The sequence below is a fragment of the Oncorhynchus mykiss genome, chromosome 4 (assembly GCF_013265735.2).
Source record: "Oncorhynchus mykiss isolate Arlee chromosome 4, USDA_OmykA_1.1, whole genome shotgun sequence".
NCBI lineage: Eukaryota > Metazoa > Chordata > Actinopteri > Salmoniformes > Salmonidae > Oncorhynchus > Oncorhynchus mykiss.
The window spans coordinates 31,710,618-31,730,798 of record NC_048568.1 but is presented as its reverse complement, the minus strand read 5'-3'; the positions used below and the strand labels follow the sequence as shown (position 1 = coordinate 31,730,798).

Below are 20,181 nucleotides of genomic sequence, written 5' to 3'. Positions count from 1 at the left end.
GAAGGCCAGCATCTCGGAGTCGCTGTTCCTGTTGTTTGTAAACAATGGAGAAATAAAACCTTATATAAAACACTTGGTTTATGAAAAGGTTAAAGGGCAACTCCACCACTTTTCAATCTCATATCGATTATCTCCAGCACAAACCCAGTATCAACATAGTTAAAGTTCTACCCGATTACATCATCAAAATTGAAACATTTTAAAAAGTGATTTTTAAACACTGAAGTGACGTGGTGAGCAAGACAATACCTTCCCTTGAGCTAGAAACTCACTGCAGGTTTTGAATATCAATGTTTTTTTTTATATTTTAATCCTACCCTGTGATGTCACAGAGAAGCAATTTTTTAGGACCTTTCTTCTTCTCTTTTTAACCACAGATCAGAAAAACGCTCCGTTTCACACATGAAGACACTGGTATGGTGCTGGATAGTGAATATGAGGTTGAAAAGTGGCAGAATTGGGCTTTAACACAGTTGTGCAGAACTCACAGGCAGAGTTGGGCACGGCAGGCCACATCAACTCCTGCTGGCGCGAGCGGCGGCCCTGCGAGTCCACGTAGACCCCTATGGCTGAGAAGCAGAGCAGTAGTTCCTTGGAGGAGATCTCCACGGCACAAAGAGCATCCAGGGCCTGCTGGGATATGAAGGCTAGGGTGTGGTCCTCGGGGTGCAACAGGCTGACCGGGGCACAGTCCCCGTGGATGCTGTAGCGCGTGAAGCCAGCCTGGTAGCCCACACACAGCCGTTCGCTCAGGAGACCCATCCACTGGACGGGACCTGGGGTTTGGAGCTCCTGCAATCGGCGGTGACGTGCCTTGCTCTTGTTCACCTGGGAGACATAGAACCATCATGTTGTTATTTTGGGAGTTAATTCTTTAATATTTTTAGGCTTAATCGACCCTTCATAATCCCATAAATAGAGCCTATATATTGGTTTAAAATATATTTTATGATCAAAGTTATATTACATAATTTGTAACACACGAAAGCGTAAAACGGCTTGTAAAAGTCCCACCAACCCCATCCTTCCTGCACACACCACCCACCTCGTAACAGATGACCTGTCTCTTCATGGCCACACACAGACAGGTGAAGGAGTTGTTTCGGACGGAGCCGGACACCAGCGCCGTGCAGCCCTTGGTCTCGGTCAGCTTGTAGGAGTCCATCTCCCGTCCGTCCAGCGCGGCCATGGGGAAGAGACGGACGTGGCGGTTACGGCCGGAGATGACTGCTAGGAGCTGCTCCTGGGGGACCAGGTCAATGTGATGGACCTTCTTATTGTCCCCAACACGGATGATCTCTGTTAGGTCAGGAGAGGTCAGAGGAGGGGAGAGAGGAGAGAAGGAGAAGAGGAAGTGAAAGAGGACGGGAAAAAAGGAGGGGGGAGAGAAGGGGAAAAGAGGAGGGTGGAGAGGAGAGGGAGACAGTCAGGAAGGGGGAGAGAAGGGGAAAGAGGGGGGAGAGGAGAGGGAGAGAGCAGGCAGAGAGAGTGGTCAAAAACTTCTCCACTGTGATAGCTAACGTGGTGAGAATTCAACTGCATAATGGGTGAAGTGCATCACCATCTCCAGGTGGGTCCTAAAACCTCCCCATCTCCAGGTAGGTCCTAACGCCTCACCATCTCCAGGTGGGTCCTAACGCCTCACCATCTCCAGGTGGGTCCTAACGCCTCACCATCTCCAGGTGGGTCCTAACGCCTCACCATCTCCAGGTGGGTCCTAACGCCTCACCATCTCCAGGTGGGTCCTAAAGTCTCCCCATCTCCAGGTGGGTCCTAAAGTCTCCCCATCTCCATGTGGGTCCTAAAGTCTCCCCATCTCCAGGTGGGTCCTAAAGTCTCCCCATCTCCAGGTGGGTCCTAAAGTCTCCCCATCTCCAGGTGGGTCCTAAAGTCTCCCCATCTCCAGGTGGGTCCTAAAGTCTTACCATCTCCAGGTGGGTCCTAAAGTCTCCCATCTCCAGGTGGGTCCTAAAGTCTCCCCATCTCCAGGTGGGTCCTAAAGTTTCCCCATCTCCAGGTGGGTCCTAAAGTCTTACCATCTCCAGGTGGGTCCTAAAGTCTTACCATCTCCAGGTGGGTCCTAAAGTCTTACCATCTCCAGGTGGGTACTAAAGTCTTACCATCTCCAGGTGGGTACTAAAGTCTTACCATCTTTGGTGACATGGATGACATAAAGGCCTTCCTCATTGCCCAGGGCAACACGCTCGTGATCTGAAGAGAAAACAACAAGAGGACATTTGATTCAGAGTCTACTGCACGGCCAAAGGTGCATCTGTACTGCAGTCATTAGGACCATGGTAATGACAGAGGGAGACTGCAGCTCAACATGTAATGGCTCTACACTACAAACTAGTCAGATAGAGTTTTGTTCATGTCCATATATTGACTTCAGTACTACATGGCCAAAATAAAGAGGCTGTGTGTGCGTCCTCCACCAACCTATAATAGCGGCGGACTGCGTGGTCTTGATGAGCGGCAGCGTGCTGTCGTAGGCCTCTTTGGGCACGTAGACGAAGCGCTCCTTCAGCTTGTTCTTCTTGAGGATGCGCTGCAGCTCGTTGAGAAGCCCCACCCACTTGTTCCTCTCGTGGTCGCTGTCGGCCAGGATCAGGATGGAAGGCTTGTGACTGGAGGAGGGGGAGAGCTGGGATGCCGTCACCTGGAGGGGTAAGAGGTCAGAGGTACTAAGATAGGAGACAGCTTTCAGAACGGCTGAAGACTGTGGAACAAGGTGGGGGAGTAATCACGGAGTAAACGTATGAATGTATAAATGCATGTATTCATGAATAAAAGGCTAACCCTGAATATACATGGGATGTCCTTGCGACTGGCATGAATGACGTCCGACGCCAGAACAGAGCTGACTGAAAACTCCTCATCCCTGGAAAACAAAAAAGGAGAGAGAGTGAACTAAAGAACTAAACCCAGAGGTAATACTAATAAGCAGCCATCTCTCTCCCATTAATGGGAGTTGTAGTTCAGACAGCGCTCAGGTTGTAGTCCTTACCTCATGTCTATGACCTGACTGACGACCACACTGGGCGTTGTGGTCTTGCCCTCTCCCAGCTCGTACAGGAAGAGCTTGAAATCACACACCACCGCCACCGCCCGCTGCCAACCCTTCTTCACCCCTGTGGGCTTGGGCACCTGGGAACACACACAGGGACAGACAAACACTTTAGTCTCCCACATAGACCCAACCCCTTTTTTTGGGGAGCTATTGGTTGTGCAGGGTTTTTTCCCATCCCAGTACTACAGACAGACATATTTTATTATACACACACACCGTTAACAGGCAAACCTCAAAAATACACACAGGTCAGCCCCTGATAGAGAGGCTATACATACAAGGTAAGATAGAAGTTTTTAAAGGTCCACTTTAATTCACATGTAGGGAGCTACTCCAGCAGGAAATTTCAACAAAAAGGTTTTGAAAGTGCATAAACAAATACAATATTCTGTGTGTTACGTACTCTGACGTGTCCTTCGTAGGCGGTGCCAATGCCCCTCTGGGGGTCGATGCCCAGCGGCCCCCTGGTCTGGTCGTGTGGCACGGGGCACACCGCTGGAGCCTTGTCAGCACACGTCACGTGGCACGAGAAGTTACACACTACAGGACCAGACAGGAGAGAAGGAGGGGTTTTATCCATGTGTAGCCACATCAAGCATTAAAAGAGAATGTACTGCCACCTCGGTCTAGTCCCACTTCACTCTTCCTGCTTCCATCCTAGCTTTTCCTTCACTCCCTTTTCTCAAATCCCAGTCTTCCTCCCTTTATTCCCCTCTCTCCTCATTCTCCCATCTGTCTTCCTCGCTCTCTTCTCCTCCTCCTCCCCACGTTTATCACTCCCCTTCTCCCCTGTTCTACCTTCACAGGTGCAGCCCTGGCGAATGAGTCCCACCATCAAAGAGGTGCACTGGTTACACTTGGTGGGAGCACTGAAGGACTTCACCACAAACTGGTGGGCTTTGGGCTGCAGGTGACAGAGGAGAACAGACGGCCGGTCAAAACACATAGGACAAATACAGAAAGGTTGTGCGCACACACACACACATTAAAGGGACATTTTATTTAAGTACAGAAAAGGTAAGCATATTAATCTTAGCTTGGTCTTTGTCAGGTCCATGGGATTGACATTACAATGTATTGACTGTGGTTAAAACAGTAGAACAAGGAGGATGTCAGGTCTTACCTTGGGTGATGAGCGGCCGATACTACCATAGCCTCCTGGTCGCATGGTGGGGGTCTGGACTGTTCGTGGGTCTATCAACTGGAGTGTGGGAGAAGAGAGAGAGATTTGAGTACAGCAAAATATATACCTACGCTATAAACCAGCGTAGTGGTCAAAATTCAGAGGTCAGCGTTCACCTCAATGGGCTCCACGTCGCTGGCCATGGAGGGCGACCGTGAGCGAGACGTTTTGGAGTCCTCGTCCCTGGATGGGGTGTTGGAGGGAGTGAAGTTATCCACAGAGTCCACCTGGAGAAAAGAGCGGTAGAAAGAAAGAATAAAAGGAGTTACAGGACATGGAAGACATGGGCTGCGTTTCAAACTCAGACACACCCTCCTTCACTTACCCTCTCGCCTTAAGCACCTTGGGGGAAATCCCCGCGGCCATATTTATCGTCGGTCCAAATGATTAGCCAAGCAAGGGAAGTTTGCAACATAAGCCACTCAGCCCTCATTTTTAATGGAGTTTGCAATAGAGGTCGACCGATTATTCGGAATGGCCGACTAATTAGGGCCGATTTCAAGTTTTCATAACAATCGTAAATCTGTATTTTTGGGTGCCTAGGAACAGTGGGTTAACTGCCTTGTTCAGGGGCAGAACGACAGATTTTCACCTTGTCAGCTCAGGGGATCCAATCTTGCAACCTTAACTAGCCCAACGCAATAACGACCTGCCTCTCTCTCGTTGCACTCCACAAGGAGTTACGCGAATGCAGTAAGTTGCTAGCTAGCATTAAACTTATCTTATAAAAAACAATCAATCATAATCACTAGTTAACTACACATGGTTGATGATATTACTAGATATTATCTAGCGTGTCCTGCATATAATCTGACTGAGCATACAAGTATCTGACGGAGCGGTGGTAGGCAGAAGCAGGCGCGTAAACATTCATTCAAACAGCACTTTCGTGCGTTTTGCCAGCAGCTCTTCGTTGTGCGTCAAGCATTGCGCTGTTTATGACTTCAAGCATATCAACTCCCGAGATGAGGCTCGTGTAACCGAAGTGAAATGGCTAGCTAGTTAGCGCGTGCTAATTGTCGGTGTGTTGCTGGTTCGAGCCCAGGGAGGAGCGAGGAGAGGGAAGGAAGCTATACTGTTACACTGGCAATACTAAAGTGCCTATAAGAACATCCAATAGTCAAAGGTTAATGAAATACAAATGGTATAGAGGGAAATAGTCCTATAATTCCTATAATAACTACAACCTAAAACTTCTTACCTGGGAATATTGAAGATTCATGTTAAAAGGAACCACCAGCTTTCATATGTTCTCATGTTCTGAGCAAGGAACTGAAACATTAGCTTTCTTACATGGCACATAGTGCACTTTTACTTTCTTCTCCAACACTTTGTTTTTGCATTATTTAAACCAAATTTAACATTTCATTATTTACTTGAGGCTAAATTGATTTTATTGATGTATTATATTAAGTTAAAATAAGTGTTAATTCAGTATTGTTGTAATTGTCATTATTACAAATAAATTTAAAAAAATACAAAATCGGCTTTTATGGTCCTCCAATAATCGGTATTGAAAAATCCTAATTGGTCGACCTCTAGTTTGCAAGTGTACAATTATGTTCACTTCGGGGCCCCATAATTCAATTTGAGACGATTGTACATCCGCTAAGAAAAGCCAAAACATAAAACCCCAACGTCAATATGGATTCAACATACAAGTGTAAGTAAAAACAAAGTTAGAAATTGTGCTACTATTGCAGAAACACTTCTCGTAAAAGTAATGATGTTTTTGTTTGGTTATCTTTTGGAAATGGTAGAAATAAAACATTTTCCTTCTGTTCCAGCTAGGCAGGCTAACGTTAGTTAGCTAATTAACGTGATAGCTATTGTACAGTAGGCGTATATTAATAATTACATATTTAATATAAGTAGACATGCACTCAATTGACTGTAGCGCATATAAAGCACCCACAAGCTACCGTCGGGGGACGAACGAGTGATGAATTTCCGGGCAAGGGTGGTCCATTTAAAATGAAATCCTTCCTCCCTGTAAACTCATCAGACGTCATGATACGTAATCAGAAGTGTCCACTTAATTTGAGGGCTGAGGGGAGAGGGTGTGTCTGTGAAGTGTTTGGAATGCAGCCATGGTGTTCGGGAGCTGGTAGAAAGTAAGGAAACCAAGAGGGACCAAAAAGCACCATCCATGCTTAGAGGGAAAAGCAAGAAATCCATTGAACCAGGTAGATGCACAGTATTAAAAAGGTAAATGGGGATTGTGGTCATAGTAGATATAGGACTGACCACCCCATTGGTCATTAGGAAGCCTAGAGGTTGGACCACAAACCCATGAACCATGCACATGACAGGAGCGCTACACATAACCTATTGACCATGCTGACCGTACCACGAGAGAACAGCACCACCATACACCATGCTTTTGGTTTGGGGAAATCTTGGAGGACAACAACATATAGGCTAGGCTAGTGTAGCTAATTGGAGGCCTACAGTGCAGGCCATTGCAGTAACAGGCTCCTTACTACAAGGAAGCATTTGATATAACTTATTTGAAAGTCCAAGGTTGCTTTTTCCCCAAGCATACAATCAACACAACACAGACAATGTATTCCCATTCATGCAAAAGACCGGATTGAGATTCAGAGGATGATTGGGCACAGACAAAATAACAAGCACAGAGCTGCTGCTTAGCTTACACGTCTGCCTTTGCTAGTTGGCCCAACTGATGGAGAGCGCTTCAGTGGGGGGGAGAGAGGGACAGAGAGAGGGATAGAGAAATGGAGAGATGTAAACATTAAATAGGCTACCATTCCTTTTTTGTGTCCTATCTATTTGTTGAAGATGTCCACATGGCACTGAAGGACTGGGTAGGGCAATCTCTGGCAACGTCCCAAAACGCCACCCTTTTGCCTACACAGTGCGCAATTTTTCACCAGAGCCCCAGTGCACTGTGGGGAATAGGGTGCTGTTTTGGGACGTAGACTCTAGGTCTAAATCTGGGAACTCGTGATGGTACTACCGTGTGAAAGGGAAGCTCACTACAGGGTATTAAACAGAGGTATGTTCTGTAGTGTCTGGACTCAAAGTCAAGTAGCCATGGATGACTTTAAAGAATGTCCGTAGAGTGAATGTCTACATGGAACTCTAGTAACATCAAGTAACTGACCAAAGCAGTAGAATCAGATATAAAAAAAATACAAAGAAAAATACACCTTATGGAACAGCGAGGACTGTGAAGAGTCACACACAAAGGTACAAACACACTATACACATGTACACCTGGAATGTGTGTTGTAGTAGAGTAGTGGCCGAAGGGCACACATTTAATGAATTGTGAAATCTGTTGTAAAATGTATTTTAATGAGAAAATGTTTTGTATTAGAAACTATATTACTGCCATCATTTCTGCTGGACCCCAGGAAGAGTAGCTGCTGTCTTAGCAGGAACTAATGGGGATCCTTAATAAATACAATACAAGGAATCCTCAGTCTACAAAATTATTTTAAAGTCGAATTGACAGCGTTTTAGCAACATGAAATCTTACTAAAAGCTGTTCATATACATTTCCTTCAGAAAGTATTCACACCCCATTACTTTTTACACATTTGGTTGAGTTATAGCTTGAATTCAAAATGTACACACAATTAGAGCTGTGGCGGTTATGCAAAAGGCAGGCGGTGTCACGGTAATTGACAGTTAAATATCATAAACATGTTTAGTATCTCCAGGCCTCCAAGCAAGCGGAGTACAAGCCGCTGATAACGCCTTTGGAACATCTACATGTAAAAAAAGTATAATCAATCAGTTAAATAAACACCATCACAATAAATCCATTATTTATTTCAGACAGGTCTAAAGAAACATTATGATATGAAGAAAATGTATTTCAGAAGAACAGAATGAGTTGGCCTACTGTATGTTATCTGGCTATGTTCCATGCCATAGGCTGTTGGCTTGTTCGTTTAGCTGACAAGAGATGCTTATAAGTACCATGCCATTATTTTATAGTAAGAGGAATATAATTGAACATCCACGATGACCATGTTTTACACTCAGTTTACACTCGCCCCCATTCTCATGGACGGAGCTGTAGTGGAGCAGGTTGAGAGCTTCAAGTTCCTTGGCATCCACATCACCAACAAACCAACATGGTCCAAGCACACTAACACAGTTGTGAAGGGGGCACGACAAAACCTATTCCCACACAGGAGACTGAAAAGATGTGGCATGGGTCCTCAGCTGCACCGTCGAGAGCATCCTGACGGGTTGCATCACTGCCTGGTATGGCAACTGCTCGGCCTCCGACCGCAAGGCACTACAGAGGGTAATGCGTACGGCCCAGTACATCACTGGGGCCAAGCTTCCTGCCATCCAGGACCTCTATACCAGGCGGTGTCAAAGGAAGGCCCTAAAAATTGTCAAAGACTCCAGCCACCCTAGTCACAGACTCTTCTCTCTGCTACCACACGGCAAGCGGTACTGGAGCACCAAGTCTAGGTCCAAGAGGCTTCTAAACAGCTTCTACCCCCAAGCCACAAAACTCCTGAACAGCTAATCAAATGGCTACCCAGACTATTTGTACCCCCCCCCCCTGCCCCCACACATTGACTCTGTACCGGTACCCCTTGTGTATAACCCTGCTATTGTTATTTACTGCTGCTCTTTAATTATTTGTTTTTCTTATATCTTACTTTTCTTTTTGGTATTTTCTTAAAACTGCATTGTTGGTTAAGGGCTTGTAAGTCAGCATTTCACTAAGGTTGTTACACCTGTTGTATTTGGCGCATGTGACATAGCAAGTTTGATTTGATGAGGTAAAAGGTTTCTGTTTCTGTCTCCATATGATATGGTAAATATATCCCCGTTAATTCCCACGGAAAGTTTCCACCTATATTCCCCAAAATGTGCAACCCTAATAGTGTTTAACATGCGTTTTGAATGAATTAATCTCTGTACACCACACATACAGTACAATTATCTCGAAGGTCCCTCAATCGAGTAGTGAATTTCAAGCACAGATTCAACCACAAAGCCTGCAATGCCTTGCAAAGTAGGTAGACATAAGGATACAATTGAAAAAAAGCAGACCCTGAATATCCCTTTGAGCATGGTGAAGTTAATTAATTAGGCTTTGGATGGTGTATCAACACACTCAGGGATTTTAACATGAGGCCAATGGTGATTTAAAACAGTTTAATGGTTGTGATATGAGAAAACTAAAGACGGATGAACAATGTTGTAGTTACTCCATAATACTAGCCTGTACATAATAAAACTATTCCAAAACATGCATCCTGTTTGCAACAAGGCACTGAAGTAATACTGCATAACAAATGTGGTAAAGAAATTAACTTCTTGTCCTGAATACAAAATGTTATGTCTGGGACAAATCCGACAACTCATCACTGAGTATCACTCTTCATGTTTTCAAGCTGGTGGTGGCCACATCATTCTATGGGTATGCCTGCCATTGGCAAGATTGTTTTTGGGGTGGATATATAGAAATGGAAAACAGCTATAAGCACAGGCAAAATCCTAGAGAAAACCTGTTTCAGTCTGCTTTCCAACAGACACTGAAAGACAAATTCACCTTTCAGCAGGACAATAACCTAAAACACAAGGCCAGATATACTTTTTATCCCTTTTTTCTACTGTATTATTGACTATATTTTGTTTATTCCATGTGTAACTCTGTGTTGTTGTGTGTGTCGAACTGCCATGCTTTATCTTGGCCAGGTCGCAGTTGCAAATGAGAACTTGTTCTCAACTAGCTTACCTGGTTAAATAAAGGTGAAATAAAATAAATAATTTAAAATATACACTGGAGTTGCTTACCAAGATGACATTCAATGTGGCTGAGTGGCTGAGTTACAGTTTTGACTTAAATCTTGAAAATCTAAGGCAAGACTTGAAAATGGCTGTCCTATCAATGATCAACAAACAACAGAGCTTGAAGAATAAACCAAATAATACATGTGCAAATACATACAATCCTGGTTTGCAAAGCTCTCAGAGACTTACCAATAAAGACTCAGAGCTGTAATCACGTCTACAAAGTACGGACTCAAGAGTGTGAATACTTATGTAAATAAAACATTTCTGTATTTAATTTTCAATACATTGTGGAATAAGTCAAGGGGTATGAATAATTTAATTAAAATGTTCGTTTCTGTTTTCTCTGACATGCGACAACTTGAAAATTACCATATCTAAGTGTTCATACCTTCATAGAATGTTTGGGAACGACAGAGTAAGGTATTTGTGAAAATTCTTTAGCAATATAGAGGGGGAAAGCAGCTGTGCTTTTTTGACAATCAATAGACACTGCTGTAAATAAAACCTAACAAACATCGGTCTAGCCCAGGACCGGAGTCTACACAGACCGGTGCGCAATAGACAATCAGAGCTACAGTAGGCCTATATGCAAATAAGCCATTTGTCACAAGGGCCTGCCATCATTCACTATGACTGTGTGTTTAAATGCTGTAGTAACAGCATGCCATTACATCTTTAGGCAGCATTTGCCAAAAGCCACAAAATACAACTGAATGGATTTCTGCAAATATAAAAATACCACAGGGGTTCTGTTACATTTGGGAACTTTACAGTCAAACAACCATGAAAAGGTTGGCTCGCTCTCCCTCAGTTGCCTATGCACATCAACAACAACAAGATCAACAACTAATGTTAGCCAGAACGAGATGAGCTCAAATCTAATGAGGGAATAGTGGATTAACCCTCTAACTTTTCCTCCAAAATTGCACTGATAAACGATGGGGAAAGAGTAGCTGGCTCGCCCTTCTGCAGCTTGCCTGCCAATGCATGCTAGTCCCAACCCACTTGTTATAATTGAATGGGAACTTGCCTGCCCATTCGATCGATGCCAAATACATTTGATTGACAACTAAGAGATATGCCAACTGTGGATAACAATCATTCAAGTTCATAATAGCTAGCTAGCAAAGTGATTCACATTTCTTACTAGCTAACCAAATGACACCTAGAAATCTAGCTGTAGCCAGAGACAAAGATATGAGGGGAAAAGTCGGTCACTCACCCAATGACACGTCATCCTCCCAGAAGCTAGCTAACGTTAAGGCTGCATGTTTTCAGCTTGCTAAATAAATTCCTGCATAAATAGCTAAGCTAGCCTATTAGCCACGTTATGACTGACTTGTGATCATTGCCCTTGTTACTTTCATTGTATTAACCTTCTCAGCCTTGGTTACACCCGTCCGTTTTTGTTAAAAATACTGTCATTCAAACTGAATCCCGAATGGCAGGAGGCAGCCAAATAATGTACCAGGCCAGCTGAGATTTACAACCTGATAGCAATATGTTGGACTACCAAGAAATGGATTGAATTACAGTACATTGATCATGCATTAAACTGTATCCATATATTATCCCAACTATGCCTTACTCTCCAGTTAAATAAATAAAATAAAAACTCTACGTCATGGAATGTTGAGTCAAATAGAACCTACTTTTAAAACCTCTTATAAAGTTGGTTTTGTAGCATAAACTGAGAATTTGATATTTTGGACTGATTTTAATATGATACATAACATGATATCTGTTTGTTTCATATATGACACGGTGTCAGTTCCACTTTAAGTCTTAGCTAAAAGCCAAGGAGCCCAAACCCTCACTCAATGGCTCCGTCACAATTATCCACCCTTTTCCTGAAGTGTGCACTTGCACACCTTCTCAAAACGATGCTCACAGACACGCACACAGATGGACACAGAAGGGTATGGGTCACGAACTCACACAAACACTGGATCAAATGACATCACCACTCTTTACGAGGCAGCTAGTTAGCTTATAGTCTATCTACAGTCTAAGGCTCCACACACACACACACACGTTGCCCACTGCCCAACAGAAACTTACGTCTTCCCAAAACTCAATTAAAGAGGATGAGGATGAGGAGAAAGAGTCCTGATATAGCAGAACATGGAAGCATGGAGAACCAAATAAAAACAAGATGTGAAATATTCATACAAATGAAAGAAACTAAATCAATAAAAGAAGATGAATGTTCTGAACAAAATCAATGTTGCCTTTTAAGTGAAGGAAGGAACAGCCACTCACAAAAAAATAAATAAAAATAAAGGTTGATTAAAGAATGAATCTAATATTTAAATGAATCAGAGACAATGGAATTCAGAACAGATGATTTAGGTTACTTACATCAAACTGGTCCAGGGCTGAGGTGGGGGCGTTGAGGAAGGCCAGGAAAGAGTTCTGGGAGTCCTGGTGTTTCACACCTACAGAAGACAACCATCACATCAGCATGCTGTACGGTGAAGTGGCTTTAGCACAGAGAAGATGTGGCGCTCTCCCGGCTCCCGCTCTCCCATTTCTTAGTTGGTCCAGTTATTCCATAGAAAAACTAAAAGGTTGTCACTCAAATAGAAAACATGGGGTGGAGAGGAGTAACACAGGTCAGAGGTGATGGTTCCAGTCTCACCCCTACGCAGGCGGAACTCCTCTGTATCCTTCTTCAGCCTCTCTATCTCAGCCAGCAGGTCCTGGTTCTTAGTCTCCGACTCCTGCAGTTTACTGAGGAGAGAGGAGGATGGAGGAACAAGAGAATGTCAACAAGGTCAGATCATGCAAATCAGATCATGCAAGTGTAACAGAGCAATGGTGGTTCAGACTTTGACAGATTGCAATGTACTGCACTTTATTGTGCCTGGCGTCCCATGTAAAGATTCAGTGTATTCTCAGTGTAGTTCTTAGACTAAGTAAGAGCTTAAAAGTAGAAGTAAGTAAGTAAGTAAGAGCAGCAGTGGACGTACCACTCAGTGGAGATGTTGGAGGCCTTGACTTTGTTCAGTTCGTCTTGGATGGTCTGTTTGGCTCTGATCTCAGCGTCCAGTGCAGACTGCAGCTCCAGACGGGCTGACATGTCCAGCTTAGCAAACCTCCGCACCTTCCACGGCATGTCCTGCTGTTGGGGGAAGGGAGAGTGCGAGACAGAGGTAAAGAAAGAAGGGAAAGTTCAATGCAGATGTGAGGTGTGTGTGTAGTGTGTGTGTGTGTGTGTGTGTGTGTGTGTGTGTGTAGTGTGTGTGTGTGTGTGTGTACAGTGCATTCGTAAAGTATTCAGACCCCTGGACTTTTTCCACGTTTCGTTACAGCCTTATTTACAAAAAAAAATCCTTATCAATCTACGTATTATGATACAGTTTGCAAATGTATTAAAAATAAAAAACAAATATCTTATTTACATAACTATTCAGACCCTTTGCTATGAGACTCGAAATTGAACTCAGGTGCATCCTGTTTCCATTGATCATCCTTGAGATGTTTCTACAACTTGATTGGAGTCCACCTGTGGTAAATTAAATTGAATGGGTGTGATTTGGAAAGGCACACACCTGTCTATATAAGGTCCAACAGTTGACAGTGCATGTCAGAGCAAAAACCAAGCCATGAGGTCGAAGGAATTGTCCGTAGAGCTCAAAGACAGGATCTGGGTAACGGTTGAAGGTCCCCAAAAACACAGTGGCCTCAATAATTCTTAAATGGAAGAAGTTTGGAACTACCAAGACTCTTCCGAGAGCCGCCCGAACAAACTGAGCAATCGGAGGAGAAGGGCCTTGTGACCAAGAAACCAAAGGTCACTCTGACAGAGCTCCAGAGTTACTCTGTAGAGATGGGAGAACCTTCCAGAAGGACAACCATCTTTGCAGCCCTCCACCAATCAGGCCTTTATGGTAGAATGGCCAGACGTAAGCCACTCCTCAGTAAAAGGCACATGGAGTTTGCCAAAAACGCACCTAAAGACACTCAGACCATGAGAAACAAGATTCTCTGGTCTGATGACACCAAGATTGAAATCTTTGGCCTGAATGCCAAGCGTCACATCTGTAGGAAACCAGGCACCATCCCATCGGTGAAGCATGGTGGGGGCAGCATCATGCTGTGGAGATGTTTTTCAGTGGCAGGGTCGAGGCAAAGATGAACGGAGCAAAGTACAGAGAGATTCTTGATGAAAACCTGCTCCGGTGGGCTCAGGACCTCAGACTGGGGCGAAGATTCACCTTCCAACAGGACAACGACCCTAAGCGCACAGCCAAGACAACGCAGGAGTGGCTTCATGACAAGTCTCTGAATGTCCTTGACTGGCTCAGCCAGAGCCTAGAGTTGAACCCGATCTAACATCTCTGAAGACGTGAAAAGAGCTGTCCAGCAACACTCCCCAACCAACTTGTCTGAGCGTGAGAGGATCTACAGAAAATAATGGGAGAAACTCCCCAAATACAGGTGTGCCAACCTGTTTGTCATTATGGGGTATTGTGTGTAGATTGAGGAGTTAATGTTTTTAGAATTAGGCTGTAACCTAACAAAATTTAGAAAGTACACGTCTCACCGTAGCCCTGGCTCCCAGGCTGGTGTTCCTCAGTCCCTCCAGTTCTTCAGTCATCTTACTGGCCAGAGCCTGGAGATAGCCTCGCGTATCCTTCTCATCGCTCACCCTGGAACACACACACACACACACTCCACATTACGCACAAACAAACCTTTCCATAACATACACTCACATCATTATGCAAACACTCACAATCCTGTTTGGCGCACACACACAGAAACACACACCCTATAGTTAGCCCTAGGCATCACACTAATCACTCCATGTACCAGACCTTATACATGAACTCAGGTTGACCCTGTCACACAGTCAATAAATACAGCTATCAGTATATGAACAGTATATGCCCTCACAACTATCTGCAGTATACATTACATATATCCTCATCAAACCTTTGACTTTAACTGGGCCTCCCTAACACAAACTACATGCCAGCTAAGGTCACATTAACTCACCATTACCCTAATGAGTATTATACTAAGGACGTGTACCAAATGGCACCCTATTCCCTATATGGTGCTCTGCGTTTGAACAGAGCCCTATGGGTTTGGGCTCTGGTCAAAAGTAGTGACCTGAATAGGCAATATGGTGCCATTTGATACAGCTTCTATGTGTAAATACATGCAGGGTTGTGAATAGGCTTCCTCCAGTCCCAGTCACATCCTCCCTGGTCTGTACATACACATTTCCCCCACTAGAGGTCCCTGTGGTCCGGCAGGTAGCCTTGCGGTTAGAAAGTTGGGCCAGTAACCGAATTCTTGCAAGTTCGAATCCTCGTGTCAACAAGGTGAAAAATCTGTTGTTCTGACCCTGGGCAGATTCAGACGGGATGAGTCCCTGTCCATGACCCCCACTCTCAGAGGGAGTGTCAGATCCCTGTCCATGACCCCCACTCTCAGAGGGTGTGTCAGATCCCTGTCCATGACCCCCACTCTCAGAGGCAGTGTCAGATCCCTGGGCCAGTCCATGACCCCCACTCTCAGAGGGAGTCTCAGATCCCTGTCCATGACCCCCACTCTCAGAGGGAGTGTCAGATCCCTGTCCATGACCCCACTCTCAGGGGGAGTCTCAGGGGGAGTCTCAGATCCCTGTCCATGACCCCACTCTCAGAGAGAGTCTCAGAGGGAGTGTCAGATCCCTGTCCATGACCCCCACTCTCAGAGAGAGTCTCAGAGGGAGTGTCAGATCCCTGTCCATGACCCCCACTCTCAGAGAGAGTCTCAGATGGATTGTCAGATCCCTGTCCATGACCCCCACTCTCAGAGAGAGTCTCAGAGGGAGTGTCAGATCCCTGTCCATGACCCCACTCTCAGAGAGTCTCAGATCCCTGTCCATGACCCCCACTCTCAGAGGGAGTCTCAGATCCCTGTCCATGACCCCACTCTCAGAGAGAGTCTCAGATCCCTGTCCATGACCCCCACTCTCAGACAGAGTCTCAGATCCCTGTCCATGACCCCACTCTCAGAGGGAGTGTCAGATCCCTGTCCATGACCCCCACTCTCAGAGAGAGTCTCAGAGAGAGTCTCAGATCCCTGTCCATGACCCCCACTCTCAGAGAGAGTCTCAGGGGGAGTGTCAGATCCCTGTCCATGACCCCACTCTCAGAGAGAGTCTCAGATCCCTGTCCATGACCCCCACTCTCAGAGGGAGTCTCAGATCCCTGTCCATGACCCCCACTCTCAGAGAGAGTCTCAGATCCCTGTCCATGACCCCACTCTCAGAGAGAGTCTCAGATCCCTGTCCATGACCCCCACTCTCAGAGAGAGTCTCAGATCCCTGTCCATGACCCCCACTCTCAGAGAGAGTCTCAGGGGGAGTCTCAGATCCCTGTCCATGACCCCCACTCTCAGAGAGAGTCTCAGATCCCTGTCCATGACCCCCACTCTCAGAGAGAGTCTCAGGGGGAGTGTCAGATCCCTGTCCATGACCCCACTCTCAGAGAGAGTCTCAGATCCCTGTCCATGACCCCCACTCTCAGAGGGAGTCTCAGATCCCTGTCCATGACCCCACTCTCAGAGAGAGTCTCAGATCCCTGTCCATGACCCCACTCTCAGAGAGAGTCTCAGATCCCTGTCCATGACCCCCACTCTCAGAGAGAGTCTCAGATCCCTGTCCATGACCCCCACTCTCAGACAGAGTCTCAGATCCCTGTCCATGACCCCCACTCTCAGAGAGAGTCTCAGGGGGAGTCTCAGATCCCTGTCCATGACCCCCACTCTCAGAGAGAGTCTCAGATCCCTGTCCATGACCCCCACTCTCAGAGAGAGTCTCAGATCCCTGTCCATGACCCCCACTCTCAGACAGAGTCTCAGGGGGAGTGCGTACATTTCCACTTCACACCTCTCACTCGTACTTGCAGTGAAACAGGTCAAATATAAGCGCCTCCTATTGGGCTGGCGGGTCGGAGCGTTGGCCCAGTCACCAAAAGGTTGCTGGATCAAATCCCTGAGCTGACACGGTAAAATCTGTTGTTCTGCCACTGAACAGATTCTGCCCCTGAACAGGTTGAGTTAAATGCGGAAGACACATTCCAGTTGAATGCATTCAGTTGTACTGACTAGGTCTCCTCCTATTGGTCCATAAAGGAGCTCTGAGACACACTCTTCCTGTTTCTCCTACTGCAGTGGCCTGGAGTGGCAGGGAGGGGGCACCACTCATCGCTGCTTCACTTCACTGGTACAGTGTGCATGTATGTGTGATATGTGCAAATTGCCTGTCAGGCAAGAGAGCCAAGCGGCAGTAGCTAGGTATTGCTCTCGGTCTCCTCTCTCTCTTTCTTTCTGTCGCTCTCTATCAGCTGTTGTAGACAGCTTCTCTGAATGGAGAAGAGATTGTAAAGACCAATAAATCATCTGTATGACCTTCGAAATATTTGGGGTCCTTTGTGAGTGAGTGAGTGAGTGAGTGAGTGAGTAAGTAGAGTACGTGTGTGTAAGCAAGCATGCGCGGACGTGTATTTGAGAGTGAATGTATGCCCTGTATACGTCTATGTCACTCACCACTGGATAATCTCAGTGATCTGGGCCTCCCAGTGAGCAGCACTCTCCTTCTTGTCAGCCAGTTCCCTCATCTCCTCCTCCAGTTGTCTGTTGCTAATGCTCAGCTTCTCAAACATAGGCGTCAGCTAGAGGGAGAGGAGAGGACAGAGGAGAGGACAGAGGAGAGGACAGAGGAGAGGACAGAGGAGAGGACAGAGGAGACAGAAGAGAGAGGACAGAGTCAAGAAGACAGAAGAGAGAGGACAGAAGAGAGAGGACAGAAGAGAGGACTATTTGAACATATTGAAGAACAATCTGTCCTAAATGGCCATGTACTCTTATAATCTCCACCTGGCACAGCCAGAAGAGGACTGGCCACCCCTCAGAGCCTGGTTCCTCAAGGATTCTTCCTAGGTTCCTGTCTTTCTAGGGAGTTTTCCCTAGCCACTGTGCTTCTGCCTCTGCATTGCTTGGTCTTTGGGGTTTGAGGCTGGGTATCTGAAAAGCACTTTGTGGCAGCTGCTGAAAGGGCTTTATGAAATACATTTGATAGATAGATTGATGACAAGGTAAGGAAAGGTAGGGCAGAGGAAGACTGGGGGAGGAGGGGAGGGCAAAGGGAGCGAGAGAGGGAGAGGGAGAGGAACGCTCCTTGACAGTTGCAGAGGGAGTGTGTTTTCCTGTAATGGTTTGACAGTAGAAAATTCATTCCGGTTCATATTGCTACTATCAGATAAGTGGCAAGATAGTTGTTGGTTGTAAAACAGTTTGAAGGATAATTTAAACAGGCTAAACATAATATTTGCAAGGAAAGATTCCATCTCTCCAAATGGAAACAGCTACCTTTAGAAGGATATACAACCACCAAAAATCATCTGATCCTTGTATCCTGGCTTTCAGTATGAAGGTACTGTATGTGAAACAACACAATCAAATGGTGTCCCAAATGGCACCCCATTCCCTATATAGTGCACTACTTTTGAACAGACCCTTATGGGCCCTGTTGAGAAGAAGTAAATAGGGTGCCAATTTGTCTGCATACCCTCTCTGGCAGGTTGTGTTCAGGAAGGCTTGGGGAATGTTGTTCTCACTACCCCTCCCTGGCAGGTTGTGTTCAGGAAGGCTTGGGGAATGTTGTTCTCACTACCCCTCCCTGGCAGGTTGTGTTCAGGAAGGCTTGGGGAATGTTGTTCTCACTACCACTCTCTGGCAGGTTGTGTTCAGGAAGGCTTGGGGAATGTTGTTCTCACTACCCCTCCCTGGCAGGTTGTGTTCAGGAAGGCTTGGGGAATGTTGTTCTCACTACCCCTCCCTGGCAGGTTGTGTTCAGGAAGGCTTGGGGAATGTTGTTCTCACTACCACTCTCTGGCAGGTTGTGTTCAGGAAGGCTTGGGGAATGTTGTTCTCACTACCCCTCCCTGGCAGGTTGTGTTCAGGAAGGCTTGGGGAATGTTGTTCTCACTACCCCTCCCTGGCAGGTTGTGTTCAGGAAGGCTTGGGGAATGTTGTTCTCACTACCCCTCTCTGGCAGGTTGTGTTCAGGAAGGCTTGGGGAATGTTGTTCCCACTACCCCTCCCTGGCAGGTTGTGTTCAGGAAGGCTTGGGGAATGTTGTTCTCACTACCACTCTCTGGCAGGTTGTGTTCAGGAAGGCTTGGGGAATGTTGTTCTCACTACCACTCCCTGGCAGGTTGTGTTCAGGAAGGCTTGGGGAATGTTGTTCTCACTACCCCTCTCTGGCAGGTTGTGTTCAGGAAGGCTTGGGGAATGTTGTTCTCACTACCACTCCCTGGCAGGTTGTGTTCAGGAAGGCTTGGGGAATGTTGTTCTCACTACCCCTCTCTGGCAGGTTGTGTTCAGGAAGGCTTGGGGAATGTTGTTCTCACTACCCCTCTCTGGCAGGTTGTGTTCAGGAAGGCTTGGGGAATGTTGTTCTCACTACCACTCTCTGGCAGGTTGTGTTCAGGAAGGCTTGGGGAATGTTGTTCTCACTACCACTCTCTGGCAGGTTGTGTTCAGGAAGGCTTGGGGAATGTTGTTCTCACTACCCCTCTCTGGCAGGTTGTGTTCAGGAAGGCTTGGGGAATGTTGTTCCCACTACCCCTCCCTGGCAGGTTGTGTTCAGGAAGGCTTGGGGAATGTTGTTCTCACTACCACTCTCTGGCAGGTTGTGTTCAGGAAGGCTTGGGGAATGTTGTTCTCACTACCACTCCCTGGCAGGTTGTGTTCAGGAAGGCTTGGGGAATGTTGTTCTCACTACCCCTCTCTGGCAGGTTGTGTTCAGGAAGGCTTGGGGAATGTTGTTCTCACTACCACTCTCTGGCAGGTTGTGTTCAGGAAAGGGAATGCTCCCTGTTTTCCATGGATGCTATCAACTTCAAGGCACTCAGTCTTTTCTTCATATTTAATAGGAAATACCACAAAAACAAACAGAACTTTTAGTCCAATATATCACAACTCCTACAAAAATATTTTGCTTGGGAAATTCCATTTCTCATTCCCATATTTCCCGCTTCCAAAGTCAATAGTTTGGGATCCAACGGGACGTTGCATTTGCCTGTTTAGGATACCGTGGTCTGTTTTGAAGGTGGATATTGAACGGTGA

At 46.0% G+C, this 20,181-nt stretch overlaps 1 protein-coding gene across 10 annotated transcripts in view; it reads right to left on the bottom strand.

The window, feature by feature from the left end:
- The window catches only part of LOC110521078 (serine/threonine-protein kinase MRCK alpha), a 116,936-nt gene that overhangs the window by 18,805 nt on the left and 77,950 nt on the right, over positions 1 to 20,181 (bottom strand). For 6 of the 10 annotated variants that reach the window (XM_036976101.1, XM_036976099.1, XM_036976104.1 and 3 more), the window contains 16 exons: positions 17,598 to 17,722; positions 14,599 to 14,704; positions 13,022 to 13,173; positions 12,691 to 12,782; positions 12,411 to 12,487; positions 6,911 to 6,949; positions 4,370 to 4,480; positions 4,194 to 4,271; positions 3,869 to 3,974; positions 3,474 to 3,610; positions 3,008 to 3,147; positions 2,800 to 2,881; positions 2,440 to 2,659; positions 2,149 to 2,211; positions 1,046 to 1,299; positions 489 to 828 (listed from right to left, as the gene is read on the bottom strand). In XM_036976101.1, the coding sequence (XP_036831996.1) occupies positions 489 to 828; positions 1,046 to 1,299; positions 2,149 to 2,211; positions 2,440 to 2,659; positions 2,800 to 2,881; positions 3,008 to 3,147; positions 3,474 to 3,610; positions 3,869 to 3,974; positions 4,194 to 4,271; positions 4,370 to 4,480; positions 6,911 to 6,949; positions 12,411 to 12,487; positions 12,691 to 12,782; positions 13,022 to 13,173; positions 14,599 to 14,704; positions 17,598 to 17,722 (2,122 nt within the window). The remainder of the gene's footprint in view (positions 1 to 488; positions 829 to 1,045; positions 1,300 to 2,148; positions 2,212 to 2,439; positions 2,660 to 2,799; positions 2,882 to 3,007; positions 3,148 to 3,473; positions 3,611 to 3,868; positions 3,975 to 4,193; positions 4,272 to 4,369; positions 4,481 to 6,910; positions 6,950 to 12,410; positions 12,488 to 12,690; positions 12,783 to 13,021; positions 13,174 to 14,598; positions 14,705 to 17,597; positions 17,723 to 20,181) is intronic. The other 4 variants (XM_036976100.1, XM_036976103.1, XM_036976107.1 and 1 more) reach the window with 2 other exon arrangements.